Source organism: Simochromis diagramma, unplaced genomic scaffold (genome assembly GCF_900408965.1).
Source record: "Simochromis diagramma unplaced genomic scaffold, fSimDia1.1 OVJJ01000355.1, whole genome shotgun sequence".
NCBI classification, from domain to species: Eukaryota; Metazoa; Chordata; class Actinopteri; order Cichliformes; family Cichlidae; genus Simochromis; species Simochromis diagramma.
Genome location: NW_024387174.1, coordinates 439,586 through 460,173, shown reverse-complemented (window position 1 = coordinate 460,173; position 20,588 = coordinate 439,586). Strand labels below are relative to the sequence as shown.

General features: G+C 43.7%; 1 protein-coding gene across 5 annotated transcripts in view; it reads left to right on the top strand.

The window, feature by feature from the left end:
* Nucleotides 1-20,588, top strand: part of dip2ca (disco-interacting protein 2 homolog Ca) — a 192,307-nt gene that overhangs the window by 168,460 nt on the left and 3,259 nt on the right. For 4 of the 5 annotated variants that reach the window (XM_040049481.1, XM_040049482.1, XM_040049483.1 and 1 more), the window contains 14 exons: nucleotides 5,535-5,615; nucleotides 6,272-6,395; nucleotides 7,952-8,073; nucleotides 8,925-9,036; nucleotides 9,224-9,333; nucleotides 11,060-11,190; nucleotides 11,441-11,609; nucleotides 11,705-11,875; nucleotides 14,756-14,785; nucleotides 17,083-17,144; nucleotides 18,840-18,897; nucleotides 18,987-19,061; nucleotides 19,825-19,999; nucleotides 20,358-20,481. In XM_040049481.1, the coding sequence (XP_039905415.1) occupies nucleotides 5,535-5,615; nucleotides 6,272-6,395; nucleotides 7,952-8,073; nucleotides 8,925-9,036; nucleotides 9,224-9,333; nucleotides 11,060-11,190; nucleotides 11,441-11,609; nucleotides 11,705-11,875; nucleotides 14,756-14,785; nucleotides 17,083-17,144; nucleotides 18,840-18,897; nucleotides 18,987-19,061; nucleotides 19,825-19,999; nucleotides 20,358-20,481 (1,544 nt within the window). The remainder of the gene's footprint in view (nucleotides 1-5,534; nucleotides 5,616-6,271; nucleotides 6,396-7,951; nucleotides 8,074-8,924; nucleotides 9,037-9,223; nucleotides 9,334-11,059; nucleotides 11,191-11,440; nucleotides 11,610-11,704; nucleotides 11,876-14,755; nucleotides 14,786-17,082; nucleotides 17,145-18,839; nucleotides 18,898-18,986; nucleotides 19,062-19,824; nucleotides 20,000-20,357; nucleotides 20,482-20,588) is intronic. The other variant, XM_040049480.1, reaches the window with a different exon arrangement.

The window sequence follows — 20,588 nt, the reverse complement described above, 5'->3', positions numbered from 1 at the left end:
GATGCCTGTGATGTTTTGGGATTTTAGGGTTCGGTGGTCAGGGTAACACCTTGTCTTACTGCCTGGTCTATAGCAATGCCCGTGCTGGTGGTAAATGTGCAAAGATACAGCCTCATAAAATCACACATAACAGAACCCAAAGTTGTTGGGTTGCTTTAAAGTTGTTTGGCTGTTTGAGGCTTTGATCCTGCCTGAAGGTCTTTGCATCTTTACCTCAAAATGATCCCTTGGCATTAAATTCAACATAGCCTAGAGAATGTAATATCTCACTTCAGACCACCATACAAACAGTTTTCTAGCTTCGTAGTCGGCGCAGTGCAACAGATGCCACTAGAAGGGTTTAGCAGTTTTCTTCATCCAAGTGTAGGGGATGTAATACCGGCCAGGTGGCTGCTGTGTCGTGTTTCATCGAAGCGATTGTCCTCTCTGATAATGACATCAGATACAACTGAGCAACTCGGTGTTTTAGCCCGAGAATTCGGCACCCTCGCTCACACGCTGATAAAATGCTACAATACGAGACCAGATTTGTATCTGCAGACAGAAGCTCTTTGTGTCGCTGTTTAGCATGCCAGCCCTCTCTCTCACAGATAACACGAGCTTTATCTGCAGGCAGGTTCCAGTTCGAACTCCAGTTCCAGGCTTCGGGTTTAACTGCAGGCCAAAGCATTTTACAAACAGCAACAAACAACTTTACCCTCCTCCTGAAGGTTAAGCACAAAGCCCGCTTGTGTAAAGCAAACGTTTGGATCCCCCTCGTTAATACATGTGCAGCCACGGAGCTGCAAGGTGTTTAGGACATTTCACCACGCAGCAGATGGCAACGTATGAGGGAGCTGGAACGGAAGCAAACTCTAATTTGCTGTTATGAAAGTTTCATGAAAGCTCAGAGCTGAGCCCACAAGCAGCTGAGTGATGTTTTCATCAGAGCAGAGAGACCTTTAAATCTTTGCACCCCCTCGAGGTCTGCCATGCGTGAAGCTGGTGGCGAGCAGATGACGCCATCTTTCGTCAGCCAGACTCCGAGGGTTATAATATCGAAGCTGGAAACTTGGAGCTGAGCGATGGTTTCAGCAGCAGAACGCTGTGGGTCGTACCGCAGTGTTTGAAGAGTCGTTTAAATTAACAGTTTTGATAAGTGAGGCATTAATCTGCTCACAGCTTACATTAAAAACCACAAGAAAGCAGCATTAATCACACACATGGATTTTACTTTCACACACGAGATACATTTTACTGTTATTCGAAAGGATTCATCATATTTATGTCTGCGGATTTGCTTTAACAACCTCTGCTCGAGCAGACACGCCGAGATAAACCCACCGAGGTTTATCTCTGAGGTTCATCAGAGGACAGACGCCTTCAGGAGTCGGTGGAGACCAAACCTGAACTCAAAGTGAGCGTCTGTTAGTTGATAGCGCTGTTGCTATTTTTTCATATATCTATAGATTCTTTAGATATTCTAATAGATGGGCAGCGCGGCGGCACTGGGTTTGATGCACATCTGGCCTTTCCGTGTGGTTTGCATGTTCTCCCCGTGTCCCTCCGGGTAATCCGGCTTCCTCCCACAGTCAAAAGACATGCAGTTGGTGGGGTTAGGTTAACTGGTGATTGTAAAACGGCCATAGGTGTGAATGTGGTTGTGAATGGTCTCTGTGTTAGCCCTGTGACAGGCTGAAAACACTCCACCTCTCACAGGTGGAAGAGGCTCCAGCCTCCACCTCCCTGAATTGGCCAAGCAGAAGAGAATTGATGGGCGAATAACTGTTATCAGGATTATTTTATTAATTTATTTATTTTTGGACTATAATAATCAGGAAATAATGGCTGGACACAAAAATCACGAGTCAAAATATTGTTTTGTCTGTGGACACCAGAACTGTTAAGATGGTGATTCAAATTTGTAACGTTTCCATTTGTCAACTTCAAGATTCAGGATTCTTTATTTGTCACATTCATAGTTATACAAGTACAACACGCAGGGAAATGTGTCCTGATACGCTCCTCGACTGTGCAAAAAGAGACAGAACATTATATACAGTGAGTGAATGATATACATTATATAAATAAAATCTGGAAATGTACACTTCGAAATCTGAGAATGTTCATTGTGTGAGGTGTTGACGTGTCTTGTGCCAGGATCAGGTCTGACATGTGAATGTGGTAACAATGAGTCTGTTAGGGCTGATATGACCAAAATCTCATATCCCGATATAAGACATCTATCGTCCTGATAACGATACAAATCACAAAAATGTAACATTTTCTGTAAACTCTGTGAATCTCAGGCAGCTCGACTTGCGGGAAGTGTTTCCAGCTGCGCGTCATGTAGCTGGAGTCGAGTGTTTTAACCAATGCATGAAACGACACATTTTTAGACATAAGTTGTAACAGCCGCCGTTTTCTTTGTGAGTATTTATTACACGGTGTGCTGCGGGGAAAAGCCTGTTCTAACGTTTGAGTCTAAGGTTTATTTTTTAGCACCTGGCGGCTCTTTTTTACTTCTCATCCGTAAATAATCTGCTCTTTCACGTGATTCAGTTTATTTTGAAAAGTCTCAACAGGATCTTGAGCTTTATTGTGAAAGGTTTACGTGGAACATAAACAAGCGGACGCAAGAAGGTGTTACCGTCGTTGTTGCTAATCACAACGCATAAAAACAGGCGCTTGTCCGTCTGTAGTGTGGTTATATGAAATAAAAGAGAAAGAGAGAACTTTAAGAAATGAATATAGCCACTACAGCGACCATCAAAACGATGAAAAAAATATTGCCGTAAACAGTTTATTTTGCGACAGCACGAAACAAACGATAGCGTAAAATGAAACGATAGACGTTTTTATATCGTCATCCGATATATATCGCTATATCGAACAGCCCTAGTCTCGGTCGCATATGGATGATGGGGGGCTGAGACAGAACTCATTGTTACCACATTCTGAAGTTTTGCTACAAATTATTACATTTTTAAAAACTTTGTTGCTATCATAAAGGTTGCTGGCATTATTAAAGATGTCCTAATTACTGATATACAGCGATATAATGAAGTGCTTTTCTTTGAGGTGGCGCACAGCTTTGAAGTTATAATTAAAGATTATTCAGACTTTGTAATGATTATCCTCATTTGCTAAGCAGAAAGGTGGGAGAGATCCTGTGGGTACGAGAAGGTAAACACACAGCCCGTACAGCAGGTTAGTAGCTGTTACCTCCTCTGGATTGTCCGCTGGGGTTAGTTTCAATCAATAATCATCTGCTCCAATCAGCACCTGATTAGGCTTTAAAAAAACGTCTTCCTTCAACTGTCTCTCTCTCTCTGAGTCAGCAGGTTCATCACTAGAGTCTCCAGAGAGCAAAATATGTGTTACTTTTAATTCACTGGTCCTAATAAATATCAAATGTGGCTGATCTATTTTGTATTCAGGGTGTGAACAGAGTGGGGCTCATCTGGGATTTGGATCTCAGGGTCTCTGAAATCTGACCAGAATGCTTCTCCTTTATTTCAGTGCGTGCCGTATTCTTTGCCCACAGCTGAAAAAGTGTCCACGAGCAAACCTCCGTGGGCTCTATCGATGAGAAAAACCTCGTCTCCTCTTTTGCAGCTGCAGGAGCAACAGTTCACATACCATTAGAGCTTCTGTAGCAGTGTAATTCAGTGTTGTGTAGCTGGTCCCAGTCGGTGAAATTTGCAGTACAAATCAAGCGCACCCGGCCTCTTCCCAGATGTGACGGACACGGTGCGGTGCAGAGGTTCATTTGTTTTACGGTCGAAGGATTAAGAGTCTGAAAGCCAAATTCTCATCTGTCACCAAAGCGTCTGGCAGCATGAACACACACACAGACACACACATATAAAGTGATGTTCTCTGGCAGAGCAAAGCTCAACAGGCATGACTTTCACTCCAGCAGCAAATCTTGAAAAATTCATGAGCCCAGAAACAAACTCGCCCTGTCTCGAGGCGTTCTCTCCTCCCAGCTGTAATTTCCATCACGCTCGCTTTTTGTCTGTTTTTGTGAAGAATGAAGATCTTGTTGCCTTTCCACTAACATCGCCCTCCTTCCTCCGTATTTCTCTGACAAATTAAGTGCATCACCTTAATTTCCCCGCACGCTGTCGAGTCACTGAGCTGCCAAGATCTCATTTTATCAGGATACTTCATCAGCATTCGGTCTGCGTCTCAGCAGAGCTCCAACGCTGTAAAACATATTGGGAGCAGAGTTTTTGCCATTATTGGTTGCCAAAATGAGTCACGTCACAGGGCTCGTTTCTAAGAAAACGTGCTCGCGTGACAAACTGTGGTGATATTTTAGCTGTAAAAACGCTGCCATTTAAAGAATTTACTGGTGGTGATAACTGACAAAAGTTCCTCCAATCTCCCGTTTTATTTCCGGGCATCTTCATGCACATTTTAAGATGTTCGAGTGAGCTGATCACCTGTTCACGAGCTGAGATTTAGACAGTTTTGCAGCTGACTTTGGCTGTTTGTATGCCAATTGTACGTTCACTCAATTTGATTCAAAAACCTTTTTGAACTCTGTTGCATTTTTAAAGCATCGGTCCTTCCAGCTGCAGGTCTGGGGTCACTGGGGTGCATTCAGAGTTTCTAGTAAATTAAATATTGTCTTAAAAAAGACATGCAGTGAGTTTCCAGTAATAAAAAAAACATGCATTTGCCAGACCTCTAACATATGTAACAACTTGATAGACTGACACTATAATATATGTGCATGCCAGATGTTTAATACAAGTGGTGCAAGCAGTCGTCTGTCTAAACCTGGACTGCACATGTCATGTTGGGTTGCACATGGCATCTGTTGTTCCGGAGCTGCTCTCCATTCCTGAATAAATGCAACTCACAGTTATGCAGTGGTCGTTAGTTTGGCTGCCTCTGATGAAGTATGTACCAAACATGTTCAGTAGGGGGCGTATTGGGACTGAGGACAGGCCATGTGGAGGTTTTCCTTCCTGCTGTGATTGGTGCTTGCTAGTAGAGGATTGTGTGATTGGAGGGGTTTTCCCTCTAATATTGTAGGTCTGCACCTTCACACTGTTGTTGGGATTTGGCACTGTGTAAATAACATTTACTTGAAATGAACTGAAACAGCTGCGAGACCCGGGTGCTTCTATCCCTGCCCTCCCGGTGCCTCTGTCCAGTCAAGGACCATCAGAGGTGGTTCTCTGCTGCAGCAGCAGCTCCGATACTTCTGCTAGCATCCCGCACGTCTCCAGCCCGACCCCGGTCACCTTCAGCACAGATGATCTGAGCGTACACTGTTTTTGTTGTGCGACCGCTGGCGTGTGAATGCGTTTGTGTTCGTTAAGCAAACGACCGATCGTAACGTGACTAAAACCAATGACGTGTAACCGGAGCTGACACAATGTTTTTGGGTTTCAAAGAGACTAGAATGATTCCTTCAATCCATTTCTTATATTGAAAATTCAGAAAGAATGTCGAGTGCTGCTCTGCTGGATATTTCATGGTTATTATTTATGGTTACAATTTATAATCTCATTCTTTTTACTGATTGTGTCTTTTAGTTCCTCTTCCTGTCTGAGGTGTTACAATGGAGAGCCCAGACCACTCCAGACCACGTCCTGTACACACTCCTCAACTCCAGGGTGAGTCCTCGCAGTACACACACACACACACACACACACACACACACACACAGTATGAGATGATATTGATTTTATAGAATCTTACCAAAAATAGTATGATGAGGTCAGCAGGGGTGTTCAGAAATGGCTTATCCTTCTCAGTCTTGGCAGACAGAGCTTCATAGTTTGTTTAAATAATAATATTTTAAAACTTTAAAATATTAAATCTACATTATTCTGTTTTTTTGCCTCAAAGGTTTGCTTTAAAGCGTGATATAAATCATATGTTATGATATAGAACTCCTAAATAATCTAGAAAATGACTTAAGGAGCTGAAGTATAGGTGACGTGTATGTATTACATGGGAAGGAGCTTTAACAGGAATCAGTTGGGCTGTTTGAAGCAGTGCGTGTGCTTTTAAAGGAGGCAGAAATGAAAAGAAGATGCAGGTCTTTCTTTCTGCTCTGTGTTGGCTGAAGAAAAGGAATCCGGGCTGGGAGGTGTTCACCACTGTTAGTTTGCATAATGGCAATAGGATCCGCTGGGTTGTTTACAGCTGTTCACCGCTGAGATGCTGCAACGGAAAATGTGACATGACACTTACTGATGCACGCTGCTGATTGCATGTGTCAATCTTCTGTGTGTGTCTGTGTGTGTGTGTGTGTGTCCTCCCCCAGGGTACGATAGCCAGCTCTCTGACTTGTGTTCAGCTGCACAAGAGAGCAGAGAAGATCGCCGCCATGCTGGCTGAACGGGGCCACCTGCAGGATGGAGACCACGTTGCACTGGTCTACCCTCCAGGTAAACACTGACTGCAGGTCAGCTTGCTGTACTTGTGTCTCTGCGGTGACACTGCAGGATGTCATAGATTTACCGAAATCCCTCAAAATTTCAAAATAAAAGCTGATCTGAACCAGGAAATAAAAAGCTTGGAAAAGTGTCCTGATTAATATTAATGTACTACATGGACAGATGTACCTGGATTCGGAGCCACACACAGACTCAGCTATTGTTACATAACAGGAGCAATATGAGCCCCGACCCTCTATCACGAATATTTTGGGTAAATGAACAAATCGATGCAGACAGACTTAGGAAACGGTTTTAGAGAACTGAAGGTTGCACATTAATCATTTTAGTTTTTGAATCTTTGACCTACAGTTGTCTTTTTATTGCTGTGATTGCTGATTGGTCCAAAACAGCAGGTTGGACCCTTTTTTTTTTTTATTAAAAACAATTAAAAATTAGAATTAATAAAAGACAAAAATGCCAAAAAGAATAATTTAGACCAGTGCTTATGTTAATGTTTATTAATATTTACTTTATAACAGAAATGGTCATTTGGAATCTGTTTTTAATGATTTTAAATGAGCATCTATTAATTTAAAAATCAAACCATCTTTCATTTGAATGCATTTTTTCTTCCCTTCTGTTTAACTGAAGTTCAAAAAACACAGAGTGCAGATGAATAAATGAAAATGATTTTAAATGCAACTACAGGACACACATAACACCACACAGGCTGTAACCAGCATTCATTCTGTAAAATTATCTGATGCTAAAAGTTGTGCATTGAAAAAAAATAAGTAGAAGTTTTTAAACAGAGTCTGACAAATGTTCAGAAAGTATTAAAATAAACAGACTTATGTATAAAATTGCCCCCTGTGCCTATGCATTATATCTTACAATTATTATTACTCATTCACTAATGTAGCAGTGCTCGCTTTTTATTAATTGGAAAAAAATGTGAAAATGATGCATGTTTGATTTACCCACAAGCCGAACTTCCACTTCCACAGTGCTTCTTTGGGACGATGGGAAATAATAATTATTTGGGCATCGGGCGAAAAACCGTCATTGTAATTATGACAACATATAAAGTGTTTGAGTGGATAACCTTATTATACTTTCAGTGACTGCCCTATATAAGCAAAAGAAATGAAAGGATGGATGAAGTTTCTAGAGAACGACTTGTGCTAAAATGGGTTAAATGCGACTTTTTTAACGATCCTTTAAATTGTTGACGTTTAACAAGGACAAACTCGGGATGTTTTAAAATGAGGAATGAAGGACGCGGCAAACATGTTCAATGAGTTCGGTTAGATCGAAGAGAGCGCCGCGGGGAAAAACAAGGAGGACGCAGGAAGTGTAATTACCCTCTGAGACACAGCGCGCCGTGTCCATCACAGTAGGACAGACGCAGCCGTGCAGGAAAAACAACCCGACACGAGCAGATTTTCTTAAAGCTGGGCGAGGGTCCATCGCTCAGTATACGGCACCTTAATACCTGTAACTAATTTAAGTTTTCCAAATTCTCCCCCTCTTATTTCTTCTCTCATCTCTACGTCCTCTCCCAGGAATCGACCTCATCGTGGCGTTTTATGGCTGCCTTTACGCCGGCTGTGTGCCAATCACGGTGCGGCCGCCTCACCCGCAAAACATCGCCACCACGCTGCCCACCGTCAAGATGATCGTGGAGGTAAACCAACTCTGTGACGGCTCTAATGACTACTCTGCGTTTAAAGTATTTGAGAAAAACGTGAATGATCATGTAGATTGCAAGTCACCGCCCCCTCTACACCTCACTTCCTGTTTTCTTAATTTAAAAAATTAATGAGAATATTTTGACAGCTTCAGCAGTTTATTCTTAGCAGATGCAGGTATTTCTAAGAAAACCTGACATGTGGATGTAGGCGAGGGTTTAAAAAGATAAAAGAAACACACAGACAGTTGTTTATTTAAGTAAAGGCCAAATTACCTACAAATCGACTTTTCCGTGTCTGTAAATATAAAAGATATTGATTTCTTAGATGACGTAGTTCGTAGTTCATCTCATTCCTGAGATTCTCACTCCAGAACTTTACGACCTTAAAAACATAAAATTCTGGGAAAGCTGTTGTTTTACTTTGAAAAGCCCAGGAGTGCATTTCAGGCGGGACAGACAGAACGTAGACTTAATGCCAACGAAATAGTTGTAACGTGGACATAATCCGTTTAATTTGAGTGTTATAAAAATGATTTCCAAAAGCTACATAGACGTTGATATCATGGCACCTTTATATATATATTTCACTTTATATTCCAGGTTTCATCCAGATTGAATGACATGTTTAGGAGGAGTTAAGAGGACAGACGTGCATGCATACACTGTGATCGTTATAATAAGATTATTATTATTAAACCAGCCCAAGAAAAAGTGAACGGATGAATCGTGTGAATAACGGGAGGTGAAGCTGAGCTGAGGAGCGATTATTTCTCCGCACTGTTGGAGTCGTTCAGTTATTGCTGATCTGTTTTTTATGAATGATCTGTGCGCGCTGAATCGTGCAGGTGAGCCGGTCGGTGTGCGTGATGACCACGCAGGTCATCACTAAACTGCTGAGGTCCAAAGAAGCCTCGGCGGCCGTGGATGTCCGGACCTGGCCTCCTGTCATGGACACAGGTAGGCGATGTGTTATTTGAGGGCACCCTGCAAGTGATTAAACACAGTTTGGTTAATGAACAGGTGATCTATGTGAATAAAAAAACAAACAAACAAAAAAACAGTGACTGAGTAATAAAACTAACACTAAGCTGCGTATTTTATAATTCATCAGCTCTGACGTGAGAAAATTGATTGTTTCCTTTAGACGATTTGCCAAAGAAGAAACCTCCTCTGCTGTATAAACCGTCCAACCCCGACACCCTGGCCTACCTGGACTTCAGTGTCTCCACCACCGGCATGCTCGCTGGAGTCAAAGTAAGCACACACTCACACACTCGTGCTTTTACACCAACGCACAGCTAATGATGACATTTAATGTTGTTTATCCACATTAGCAGCATAGCTCCAGTTACTCCCAGCAGAAAAAACACATGGTTTGGAGGAGAGCCAGAGACTTTTATTTTGAAACTCTTCTTCTATCAAGAAGAGATTTTTACTCTGTTATTATTCGTGTGGTGCTGAAGAAAAGCTTAAAACAGGAGGAAGTGCTGACGTGTTTTTGTGCAGCGGAGCCTGGAAGTCTGTTCGAGGGGAGCAGATAGATGGTGGTGACATTTTAAAGATTAAAGTGATTATTGATTCACTGCAGTAAAACAAACCTCCATCCTGTGCTCAGCTCGTTGCTGCTGTTCATCTGGTGTGTGCGTCTGAGTGAAAGTGAAGTCATTTTCCTGTTTGGCCTCTAATCTGCCTGCGGATGCTCACAGAGAGACAACGTAAACTTAAAAATCTGTTTCCATAAAATCGAAAGAAACTAAAGCAGTAAAAGAAGTTATCTTGTAAACTTTTCGTCTCCTAAAGTTTTGCTGATCGAAAAGAATATCAGAAAATGTCACAAACTAACAAAATCATTTAATTAGACAGCTTTTCCTGATAAGATAGTCCAGATAATGTCCACAGTCCCAGCTGAGAAATATAAACCTCTCCAGCTTGTCCTGGGTCTACCCCGAGGACTCCTGCTAGCGGGACACGCCTGAAACAGTTCATGCAGGAGCGATCCTAATCAGAGGTCTGAACCCTCCTCAAGCAGCTTCTCTCGATGCGGGGGAGAAACAGCTGTGCGCTCAGTCCCTCCCAAGTGACTGAGCTCCTCACCCGTCTCTAAGAGAGAGTCCAGAGGAAGCTCACTCCTGCTGCTTGTGTCTGGGATCTAAGTCCTCCGATCACTAGGAACATATCTATCTACTGACACGTTTGTGATGAAATGACACATAATGTCAAATTTTGCCAGGCATCAAACCACCAACCTTCCTACCTGAAACCAAACCTCCACTTCTTACTTTCACACAGCTTCACATGGTGCGATCGTGTCTTTGTTTCTTTTCTGCTCGTTGTTTTGTGCTCAGTTTGCCACAAATGCTAATTCTCATACTGTTCACACCAGCTGTGAGTGTATGCAACACACACACACACACACACACACACACACACACACACACACACACACACACGCCTCATTAATGAATTCTTTGAGAAAAACACACTAATCAGAATGACAAAAAGAGCAGGACAGGAGGAAACAATGCCAGCGTATTTTCTCGTGTGCTGCTAAATTTCCCGTCCATTATGTTTAACCACTGTGCTTAATGAGCAAATCAGTCAAAGCCGGGATATTAACGATGCAACTGGTGCCGAAACACAATGGGCGCAAACAAGACCGCCAGTTCACGTGGCCACTGCCGCCTCCAGACTGTTGTTATGCTAATTAATTCACTTTTAGTTCATTAATCATTTTTATCTCAACCAGTGAAAGAGGTTTGTCTTCATCCTTTGGATTTTCTTTGCTCCAAGTTGAAAAACCCCACAGCTGATTCTCAGTTTTGCTTGAAAAACCTCCCAGCAGCACAGAGACGATCTCCACAGGTCTCCACTGACTGAAACAAATAAACAGCACAGAGTTTTCGAGCCTACTTCCATAATTTTTTTAGTAAAAAGTGCACTGACAAAGAAGAAGATTTTCATGTGAGATTTTCTCCCGCAGATGTCTCACACAGCCACCAGTGCCTTCTGCCGCTCCATCAAGCTGCAGTGTGAGCTTTACCCGTCCAGAGAGGTCGCCATCTGCTTGGACCCGTACTGCGGCCTGGGCTTTGTCCTCTGGTGCCTTTGCAGGTCGGCAATCGTAGTTCCTAGTTCTTATTTAGAGCTAAAATGGAAGTTTTTAGCATTTCTTACTTTCTGAATGTTCCTGTTTGAGGCTTTTATATGACCAGGTTGTTTCTGTTTTCTCTGCTCTTTAAGTTTCAGTATAATTAATAATCACTAGTTTGTGTTTTCCTTTGTATTCATGACTGACATGTTTGTAGATCTTTAATCATGTAACCGTGCAGCCCCGCCGTACTCAGCGCTCTCCTCTCTGCAGTGTGTACTCAGGTCACCAGTCCATCCTGATCCCTCCGTCCGAGCTGGAAGTGAACCCGGCTCTCTGGCTGTCAGCCGTCAGTCAGTACAAAGTTCGCGACACCTTCTGCTCCTACAGCGTCATGGAGCTCTGCACCAAAGGCCTCGGCCTGCAGACGGACTCGCTGAAGGTAAAGCGTGGCGGGCGGCTCCGTCTCACGGAAACCTTGGTTGAATTTAACGACCGACAAACCTTCTGACTGTGAAATCCTTTCTGCCCCGTCAGGCTCGAGGGCTGGACTTGTCTCGAGTGAGGACCTGCGTGGTTGTAGCAGAGGAGCGTCCCAGGATAGCCCTGACGCAGTCCTTCTCCAAACTCTTCAAGGACCTGGGACTCCACCCCCGAGCCGTCAGCACCTCCTTCGGCTGCAGGGTCAACCTGGCAATCTGCCTGCAGGTCTGTCCGACTTCCTGCTTCTGCTTTGCCTTCGAGCATTTCTTGGTGTCACGTTTAAGAACATAGCTGGGGGGTTTTTGTAGGACAGGCATGTTATTAGCGGTTGTGCTCAATATTCTGTATTGAAGAAAGAATTGCAGGAAGCACCCTTAACCCTCACTGTGGCATCTGCAGCTTGGGTACATGTGAAACAAGTTTCTCATTAACAAAAACTAAGATCCGATTCAAACGAGGACTCAAACATGTAAAAACTCCATTGTTAGAAGTTTGTAACTGAGAAAGGAAGATTTACATCATCTTCATCACATGAGTGCGGTATGTGCAGATCAGGCAGCCTGAGATTTTGCAGAGTTTAGGGTATCAGAGAATTTATCCTTTCATATTTAATGATACAAGGGTATTCTTGCGTTTAAGCCATTAACCACAGTTCTCTGATCCCTACATCAGAAATTATTATGCATTAAGTAGAAAAGTGTGAAACTGGGTGGAAACCCCCCCAAATATCTGTTCCAACGACATTAACTCTGTCCTACTCGGATGAACATGAGGGAAATTCAACTTAACAGCAGATAAATCACATTAAACAGAGGCTGTGGTTATAACTGCTCGTCCACTTTAATCCATGAGGTACAAGAAGGATTTTGTCCGTTATTCGGCTGAGCAGATGGTCGTCACTGTCAGTCCATCACAAGCGCAGACGACGGTCTGATGCGTTACACCTTGACAGGATGGAGTAGGAGAAATGTTGAACTGTTTGATGAGTCCAGCTGAAGTAAACCAGCAGACGTGCGTCACGTTTCAGGCACCGTGGTACAAAGCACGGTGATATCTTAAAGAATCTTTTCCTAAAGACGTCAAAGAACGTATGTGGAGCTTTCCTGTTTTTCACCTGTCGAGGATCTATGCCACAGCCGCACATACTTGGAAATTTGAAAAAGAACAAAACTTATGGAATATGAACGTTTGATCCTGCGCTTCAGTCTGTTGTCTGGTATAAAATACTGTAAAGTGATTACAGTAATACGGATTGATCACCTCCAGTGAGATCTTCTGGGAAAGCCAGTCAGAGGAAGCTGTTTGGCTTGGTTTGGTTTATTCATCCGACTGCTGTGTTTCATGTTTTTCCTTATATGACAGTACCTGTGGGACTGCTTGTATGGTGAGGTCTGAATAATAAGCTCTGAGCTATCTTTGGTGAACGGCACGTTTACACCACTGTCCTTGGTACTGGGTGCGTCCCAGATCTGAGTATCAGAGTGAAATCAAAGAAGAGTCGAGATGACTGAAGATGCAGCATTTGAAAATATCTGTCTCTTAGTGTTTGCCCCTGAGCGAAGCTTAAAGAGTCTTAGACCTACAGATGTGGTCAGAAGTTTACATCTACTCCAACTTTTTTGGCCAAAAGCTTGTTGATGGCTGCCACACGGTAACACATAACGCTTTCTCTTCAAGCAGAGGCCAAGTTCAGCCTCCAGCAGCATAGATCAGCTGGTTAGCAGGTATTGTCCGTAGTGCTGCATTGGTAACCTATCCTACTGTAACTCAACGATCACTTGGGGCTTGGTACCCAATCTCGGGGTGGGGGTGATGATATCATCGTAGCATGTTTGTTGTACCCCTTCTGTTGGGTATCAAAGATTCAATTTAACGCCGTCTGCTGGGGTTACTTGTGTAGTAGCGTTCCAACACACGTCTATTGCCCAGTGATGCCTTCTTGTTCCAGTAGCCACTTCCTCAGGGTGCCCTGGCTCCTCAACGCCTGATCTGAGCCGGTATGACTTACTGCTTCAGGTAGGCTTGGTTAGACATGGGGGGGTCTAGCCCAGGACCCTTACTGGATACGGACGGCCCAGGCGGGAATTCGTAAACTTCAACTTGTGCACCTTATTCTTCTTTTTCCAAAACAGGTCATTCATGTTCATCACAAGTGGATGTAAACAAGCAGATGAGATGAAAAATTATATTTTTACAAAGTGTGATGTCGAGCAGCTCTCACAGCAGTTCTTCTGTGCTCGGTGTTTCTGTTGTTTCTTCGAGGTCTGCTGGGTAAACACCGAGAACAAGTCGAAGATGTTTGATTTCCCCACAAGAAAAGATCACAGATATCCAGCCTTTAACGAGTTTTTAACAGTCAGCAAATCTAGCCGATCTCCGCTGAAGTGCAGTTTTGTTCACAGCTTCGTTTATCACTTGAAGGATTTCTGCAACTCCTGCTCAGCTGAAGCCTGTAAGAGTGTTTGGACCGCAATGCAAGAACGTCTGAATGTGCCGTTTTTGCAGATGCGCGGCGTTCGTCCGGAACAGTCGGAGGGTTGGACACTAAAAAACAAAAAGTCATTCTCTTCACCTGCAGAGCGGTTTTTCATTTCCTGTATGTCTCAGGTTCAGGACCATCCTCCATTTCAAGCTGATCATTGCTTTTACATTTCAGATCTGATTTGCAGCTTTCAGCCACGTCAGGAATTAAACGAATTGTTAGAAAAGTTATTATATTATAACGATTTTACAGACTTAATGGGGAGATATGAAACTCTAATATAATTTAGCCTTTTAATCGTCAGCGAGTTTAATTTGCAGACTCGCACGCTAACACAGTGGTAACACTGAAATCGTCACACACTAACTTACTGTAAGCTTTAACTTTGTTTGGCAGCTTTAAATGAGCAGACTAACATTTGGCTGAAGACTCTTTTCTGTTCTTACTGCTTGTTTTGGTTTTCTGAGTTTTACCCTTTTGACATTTTTTTCTTACTTCCTTGTTTTGTGCATAACCCCACCCACATTTCTCATACTTGGTTTTGTCTCCACCCTCCCTCCTTCTTTACTTCCTCTTCTACCCCTTCACTTTCCTCCTCCTCCGCCCCCTCTTTGCTGCTGTAGCCTCACAGGCTGGGAAAACTTGCCGACCAGGTAGGAAACCACCATCAACCTTCCCCGCCCAACAACGATAACCGCCACCATCACCACCCCACTGCCTGCCAGCACACCTCTCATCAGATGGCTTTAGATCTAAGTTTAAGAGACGCTTGGCTGGGTCTCACGGCACTTAGTCAATATCAGGGACACTGGAGCAGCTTTACTCTGTGGATTTCGCCCACTCAGTATTTTGGCTGAACTTTGACATGAGATGAATTATTACACTTTCCAGGAGAAAACCCCACAAATCTGTAGATGTGTTACTCACAGCTGACGCGTCTCCAGTCAGATGAATTATAAATACAGATGATTGACATCTGTTCTGTTCCCAGCAACAAAAAGAACAAACAGCAGAACATTTGCAATAAAATCCATCTTAGAATAGATCAAATAAAGCAGCATAGCCACTCTGCTATAACCCACAAATTTGTGAACTAGATCCTTTAGTTGGGCTGGAGAGGAGCCCCAGACAACAGTGACTTATCAATCACAAGCTAGCCGCGCCCTGCTTTTACTTTAAACTAGGCCATAATTTATAAAATGCTACACCAAAGAAAGCTAGTGATTAAGACCAAAGACTCATTAGGAGACTGTCTTCCAGTGTAATCAGCGGGTGACGCCCCTCGTCTCTATCTGGAGTCACCCGCTCCCGCTTTCACGTCTCTTCTTCCGTCTATGATTCTGCTCTGATTTGCATGTATGGCTCGATTTTTTTTCATCATAGAAACATGCAAGAAAATCTTCCTTTATATGGAAAAAGCATAGAGGCTGTAGCCATAAAACTACTGCATATAAATAACATAAGACTGAGTAAAGAGACAGATGTAAGGCAAGTGGCATTATAAAACAATTAAGGAAAGGAACCACCAAACAATAGGGTAGTAAAAAATTATCAGATCTATAAGATTATTAAGACTGTAAAGTAGATGGTCATGAGAATTTGCATAATTAAGATTAAGGAACTGACCTCCCAGCCCATTGTTCCTTCAGTGGGCTGGTTTCAGTCATTATGCAAATGTGCTGTTTATAAGATTGAAACCTGCAGTCAGCTGAGACTGAAGAAGTCGCCTGGACGAGTGACGAAACGTTTCTCCCACAAAACGCTACGTCCAGCTGATCAGAATCAGCTTTTGGAGATTGACTTTCCTGGATGATTGAGAATGCATCAAGACGTTTCCGCTGCTATCAACAAGCTCGTTAGCCGCAGCAGCTCAGTGCTGCAGCTAACTCCCAGAAATCACGAACACGTGACAGTGCAAGGATACATGTGCATGTGCCTCTCTGTGGTGTGAGTCCAGCACCAAAGGATGTTTGCTCTGCCTGTTCCAATCAAATTTCCCTTTGCCAATAAATCACTGAATACTCTTGAAGCGGTCACTGCCTGAAGTCTCTTCAGAGAGGGCGTTTGCATTTTTGCACTGTGGGTGTGTGGGCGTGAGACTCCCAGGATGCCGCTGTGTGTCCGGTGGTGGGTTTTTAATCCTGGATTAATGGAGGGATGGATGGAGGAGAAGAGAGGTCGGAGAGGGGGGGGCATCCTTAATCTCGTCCTTTTTCTCTGTCTTAATTTTTCTTCAGTGATTTCACTCATTCAGAGTACAGTAGTCGGCACAAAGAGATCTGACTGAATGCATGTATTGTGCAACTGTGTACTTTAGAAACAGTGAATTTGTCCTGGGTGGGTCGTCACACGGGTATAATTGCAGCTACTAATCACTTTCCCCTTCTTTACTTTATCGTTTGCATGTCAATCAGGTAGAATCTGACTTTGCAGAAAGTTTGATGATGTGCATTTATTTAAATTGTTTAACTTTCCTTCTACAATCACTGCTGTTTCACCCTGTTGTAAATGCTGTAGATCAGGGGTGGGGAAGTCCAGGCCTCGAGCGCTGGTGTGCTGCAGGTTTTAGATCTCACCCTGGGTCAACACACCTCAATCAAATGATTAGTTTGTTCCCAGGCTTCTGGAGAACTTGTTGAGGAGGTAATTTAGCCAATAAAATCAGCTGTGTTGGATTAAGGAAACAACTAAAACCTGCAGGACACCGGCCCTTGATGCCTGGAGTTCCCCACCCCTGCTGTAGAGGGTCGGGTTCCCACCTTCCCACCCAAAACATTTACGTCCCTCCTTCAGTGGAGGTAAAGCTTTTCTTTATGACCACACAGCATCCACTGCAGTCTGCTAGGAGTCGATAAGCTGTAGCAATTTTTGCATAAAAAGCCTTTGTTGAATAAAAAGGACGTTTTGTGAGTCTGTGGTGTTCACACTTTCTCTCGCTGGTGTTTCTCAGGGCACCTCAGGACCTGACCCCACAACTGTTTATGTTGATATGAGGGCGCTGCGACATGACAGGTAAGTGTCCTTGCTGCTTTGTTAGAAGCTTAACAGATACTTTTGCAGAAAGATGTTCGGTGTCTGAAACCTCTTAACGACTGCTTTGGTCACCAGTAATTTGCATGAAAGATGCCAACTGCTCTCCAAGCAGTAGTGAAACTGAGAAGCATGACGCAGACTGGAAATGGAGACACATTCAGAGTGTGTTGCAGCAGTCGGGCTCCGGTTTCACCGTCCTCTGTTTCACTGCTTCTCAGCATCTTCCATGTGTCCAGTTTAACTTTGTGAGAGTCAGAAACTGCTCATCAAGCAGCTGATGAAGATTTCCCCGTCAGTGGGAGGTTGTTAGGGGCCTGTGTGACTGAGGCCTCACTAAGAGCACGTTTGTATTTACAGTGGCCTTAACTCTAAAACTAAAAAGATAAAGAGCATCTGTAACTCAGAAGTTCCCCTATTGGTGACAGTTTCTGTAACATTTTGGATTTTCGTGCTCGGCTGGAGTCGGTAACACCAGCCTTGAGTATTTTTTAGATGTTGTTTTCATGCACTGAATCTGTTTTCCGTCGACTCTCACACGGACACAGTCTATTCTGTGCTGTAAAGTCTTCAGCCGGTGTCCTGCGGGATTTCAGCGGCGCCGCAGCGCTCTGCCGGACGGCTTCGCTCGTGAAGTTTGTGAATGTGAAGCAGCGGGACGTTTGTGAATGAAAGAACACGACTCGGCGAGCGCTCTCAGAATAAATAAAGTGCTCAGCAAAGATTGTTATTGTAATGCGAGGCTTATTCTCTGCAGCTCAGAAGCATCGCTGCAGGCTGACGGTAAAAAAGTCTGAATATAATGAGAAGCTGGAAGTTTCTCTGAGACAATATGACATTTTCAGGCGTGTCATGCACACTGTCACCCTCACAGCCTCTCCACAGTGTGAGAGGGGTGAACTTTAAAACCCATCAAACCCAGTCTGAGTCACATTTCCTGCTGGGTAACACCGCCATTTGTTTTGCCAGACTGCTGCTTTTCCAGAGAGACAGCTCTGACTCTTAATGAACCAGCCAGGGCTCAACATTAGTGTCAGATTTCAGAGGAGAAACGCTGTCAGTTTTCCAGCTGGTGAAGATGGACAAACACATCCGAGATAACAAGCGAGACTCGGACTTATTCAAACATCTCTGACGAGAAGGGCCTGCGGGATTAAAGGAACAACGGCGAAACGACCAGCAAGAAACCGGCACAAACTGAAAAATGCATTAATTTGAACTCGTCAGGAGCTTGTTACTCATCCCTGAAGCTCCCCAGACGCAGTTTCCTGCTCCCTGATGCAGCCCGTCATTACGGTGCTCAGCCTGTGTCTGCTGATTTCCACACAGAAAAGTCGCAGCGCACGAAGCAGCAGGGCCGTGCAATCCCGCTGTGTATAAATATAACTGTCAGTGTGCATGATTACATGTAATCACTGCTGATTTAAGCTGGCCCGAGTCTACCACAGGCTCTCCGTGTTTGCAGTCTGACAAACCACTCGTCCTGGTTTATTTTTAGTTTTACTGTTTCAGCTTTTTCCCACAATTCTGTTTTTGTTGTTTTAAATCACATCAACATTAGCCGTTAGCGGTCAACAGTCAGATTTAAGATCCTGTCCAGAATCCTGATTATGGGATGTTGATTAGAGATAATACGCAGCCGACTAACAGAAACGTCCCCGTTTGTCTGCTCTGCAGGGTCAGACTCGTAGAGCGGGGATCGCCACACAGCCTGCCACTGATGGAGTCCGGGAAGGTCAGTTTTATTTCAATTTAACGTTTATTAACTTTTTCAAAGAAGCTGTTTTTGGTCTTTGCTCGATCTGCGTCTCTCTCTTTGAGCAGATCCTGCCGGGGGTCAGAATCATCATCGCCAACCCAGAGACCAAGGGACCAATGGGAGAGTCACATCTGGGAGAGGTTTGTCTGAGCTTTGATGGTCTTCTCTATAAACAGATATTTGTACGTGAAAATAAAAAGGCTTCTGGTTTTCGGACTTTGCTCCAAGCTCCTTTGACCAATCGTGTTTGAGCATCAAAGTCCTCGAAGTCTTTCCATTCTGGGGGTTATTTTGAATTATCTGTTTAAATGAACACAAAAGAGACTCAACTTTCATATCTGCATCCATAAAAAGATATAAGTGCATGAAGCAGGACCCAGACAGCCTTTATGCACCATCTGATATCTTATCCCTGAAATATTTACTTTTTTTTTTTAAACTCATTGAATTTGATCAATTAAACCTAATATTTACCAATTTCAGTAGAAAAGGTGCGCCTGATATTCTTTGTCTAATTCACTAAAATGGTTTTTTAAAAAGTTTCCTTTGGTAGATGGTGGAAAACAGGAATATTTCTGTCATTTAATAGTTTATCTATTACTTCATTTCTTTGGTTTAGCATGAATGGCCATGGGGGGGGTCTTTATCAGTAAAAAGCTGTAAAACATGTGAAAAAAGCTCAAAATGTACCCCCTCCTGTGCATTTTCCATTGGGCCAGATTGGAGTCCTTGCAGGGCTGATTCTGGCCCCCGGGCCTTATGTTTGTTTTCTCCTGGAAGCTCTGCAAGTGGAAATGACAAGATGAAGTGAAAACATGGATGTTTGTCCACATCTGTTTGACTTTTATAGAGGAAATAATCCCTTGGTGATTATTTTCTGCTGTATTATTTGTGCGTTTGCAGATCTGGGTGCACAGTGGCCACAACGCCAGCGGTTACTTCACCGTCTACGGGGACGAGGCGCTGCAGTCCGACCATTTCAACTCCAGGCTCAGCTTTGGAGACACGCAGACCGTCTGGGCTCGGACCGGATACCTGGGCTTCCTGCGCAGGACTGAGCTCACCGACGCCAGCGGAGGTCAGGGCGGGCCGTTCGTCGAACACGGTCGACGTGGTTAATGGGGCTGCGGCTGACCTTTAATGATCTCGCACAACAACGAGGAGGAAACGATTAAACGGCTTCAGCGTTGATTTTAAGTGCTGCCGGCTCCTCGTGATTGGCTCTTTCTCTCTGCTGAGATCAAAACACTCAAATGTTTATTTCCAGCTCATAACAGTCAGATATTCAGACATCTGCAGAAAACGCTGAGTTTACTTCGTGACTTTAATCTGTGCAGGAAGACCGTTCACGTTAAAAGCTTCGTAAGCTTATAACTCGTACATTAATCTAAAAGCGAAGCATGGTGGCTTGAAAGGAAATCTGTTCGTGTCCACAGAGCGCCACGATGCCCTGTACGTGGTCGGCGCTTTGGAGGAAGCCATGGAACTCAGAGGGATGCGTTACCACCCCATCGACATCGAGACCTCCGTCATCAGGACGCACAAGAGCATCACAGAGTGGTGAGCATCAGCCAATTATGACATTATAGTGTCTTTATGAAAAAATAAAAAAAGTTTGTTGTTCAGCTCTCGCCACGCCTTTCCGTACGATATGTTACTCGATGTGG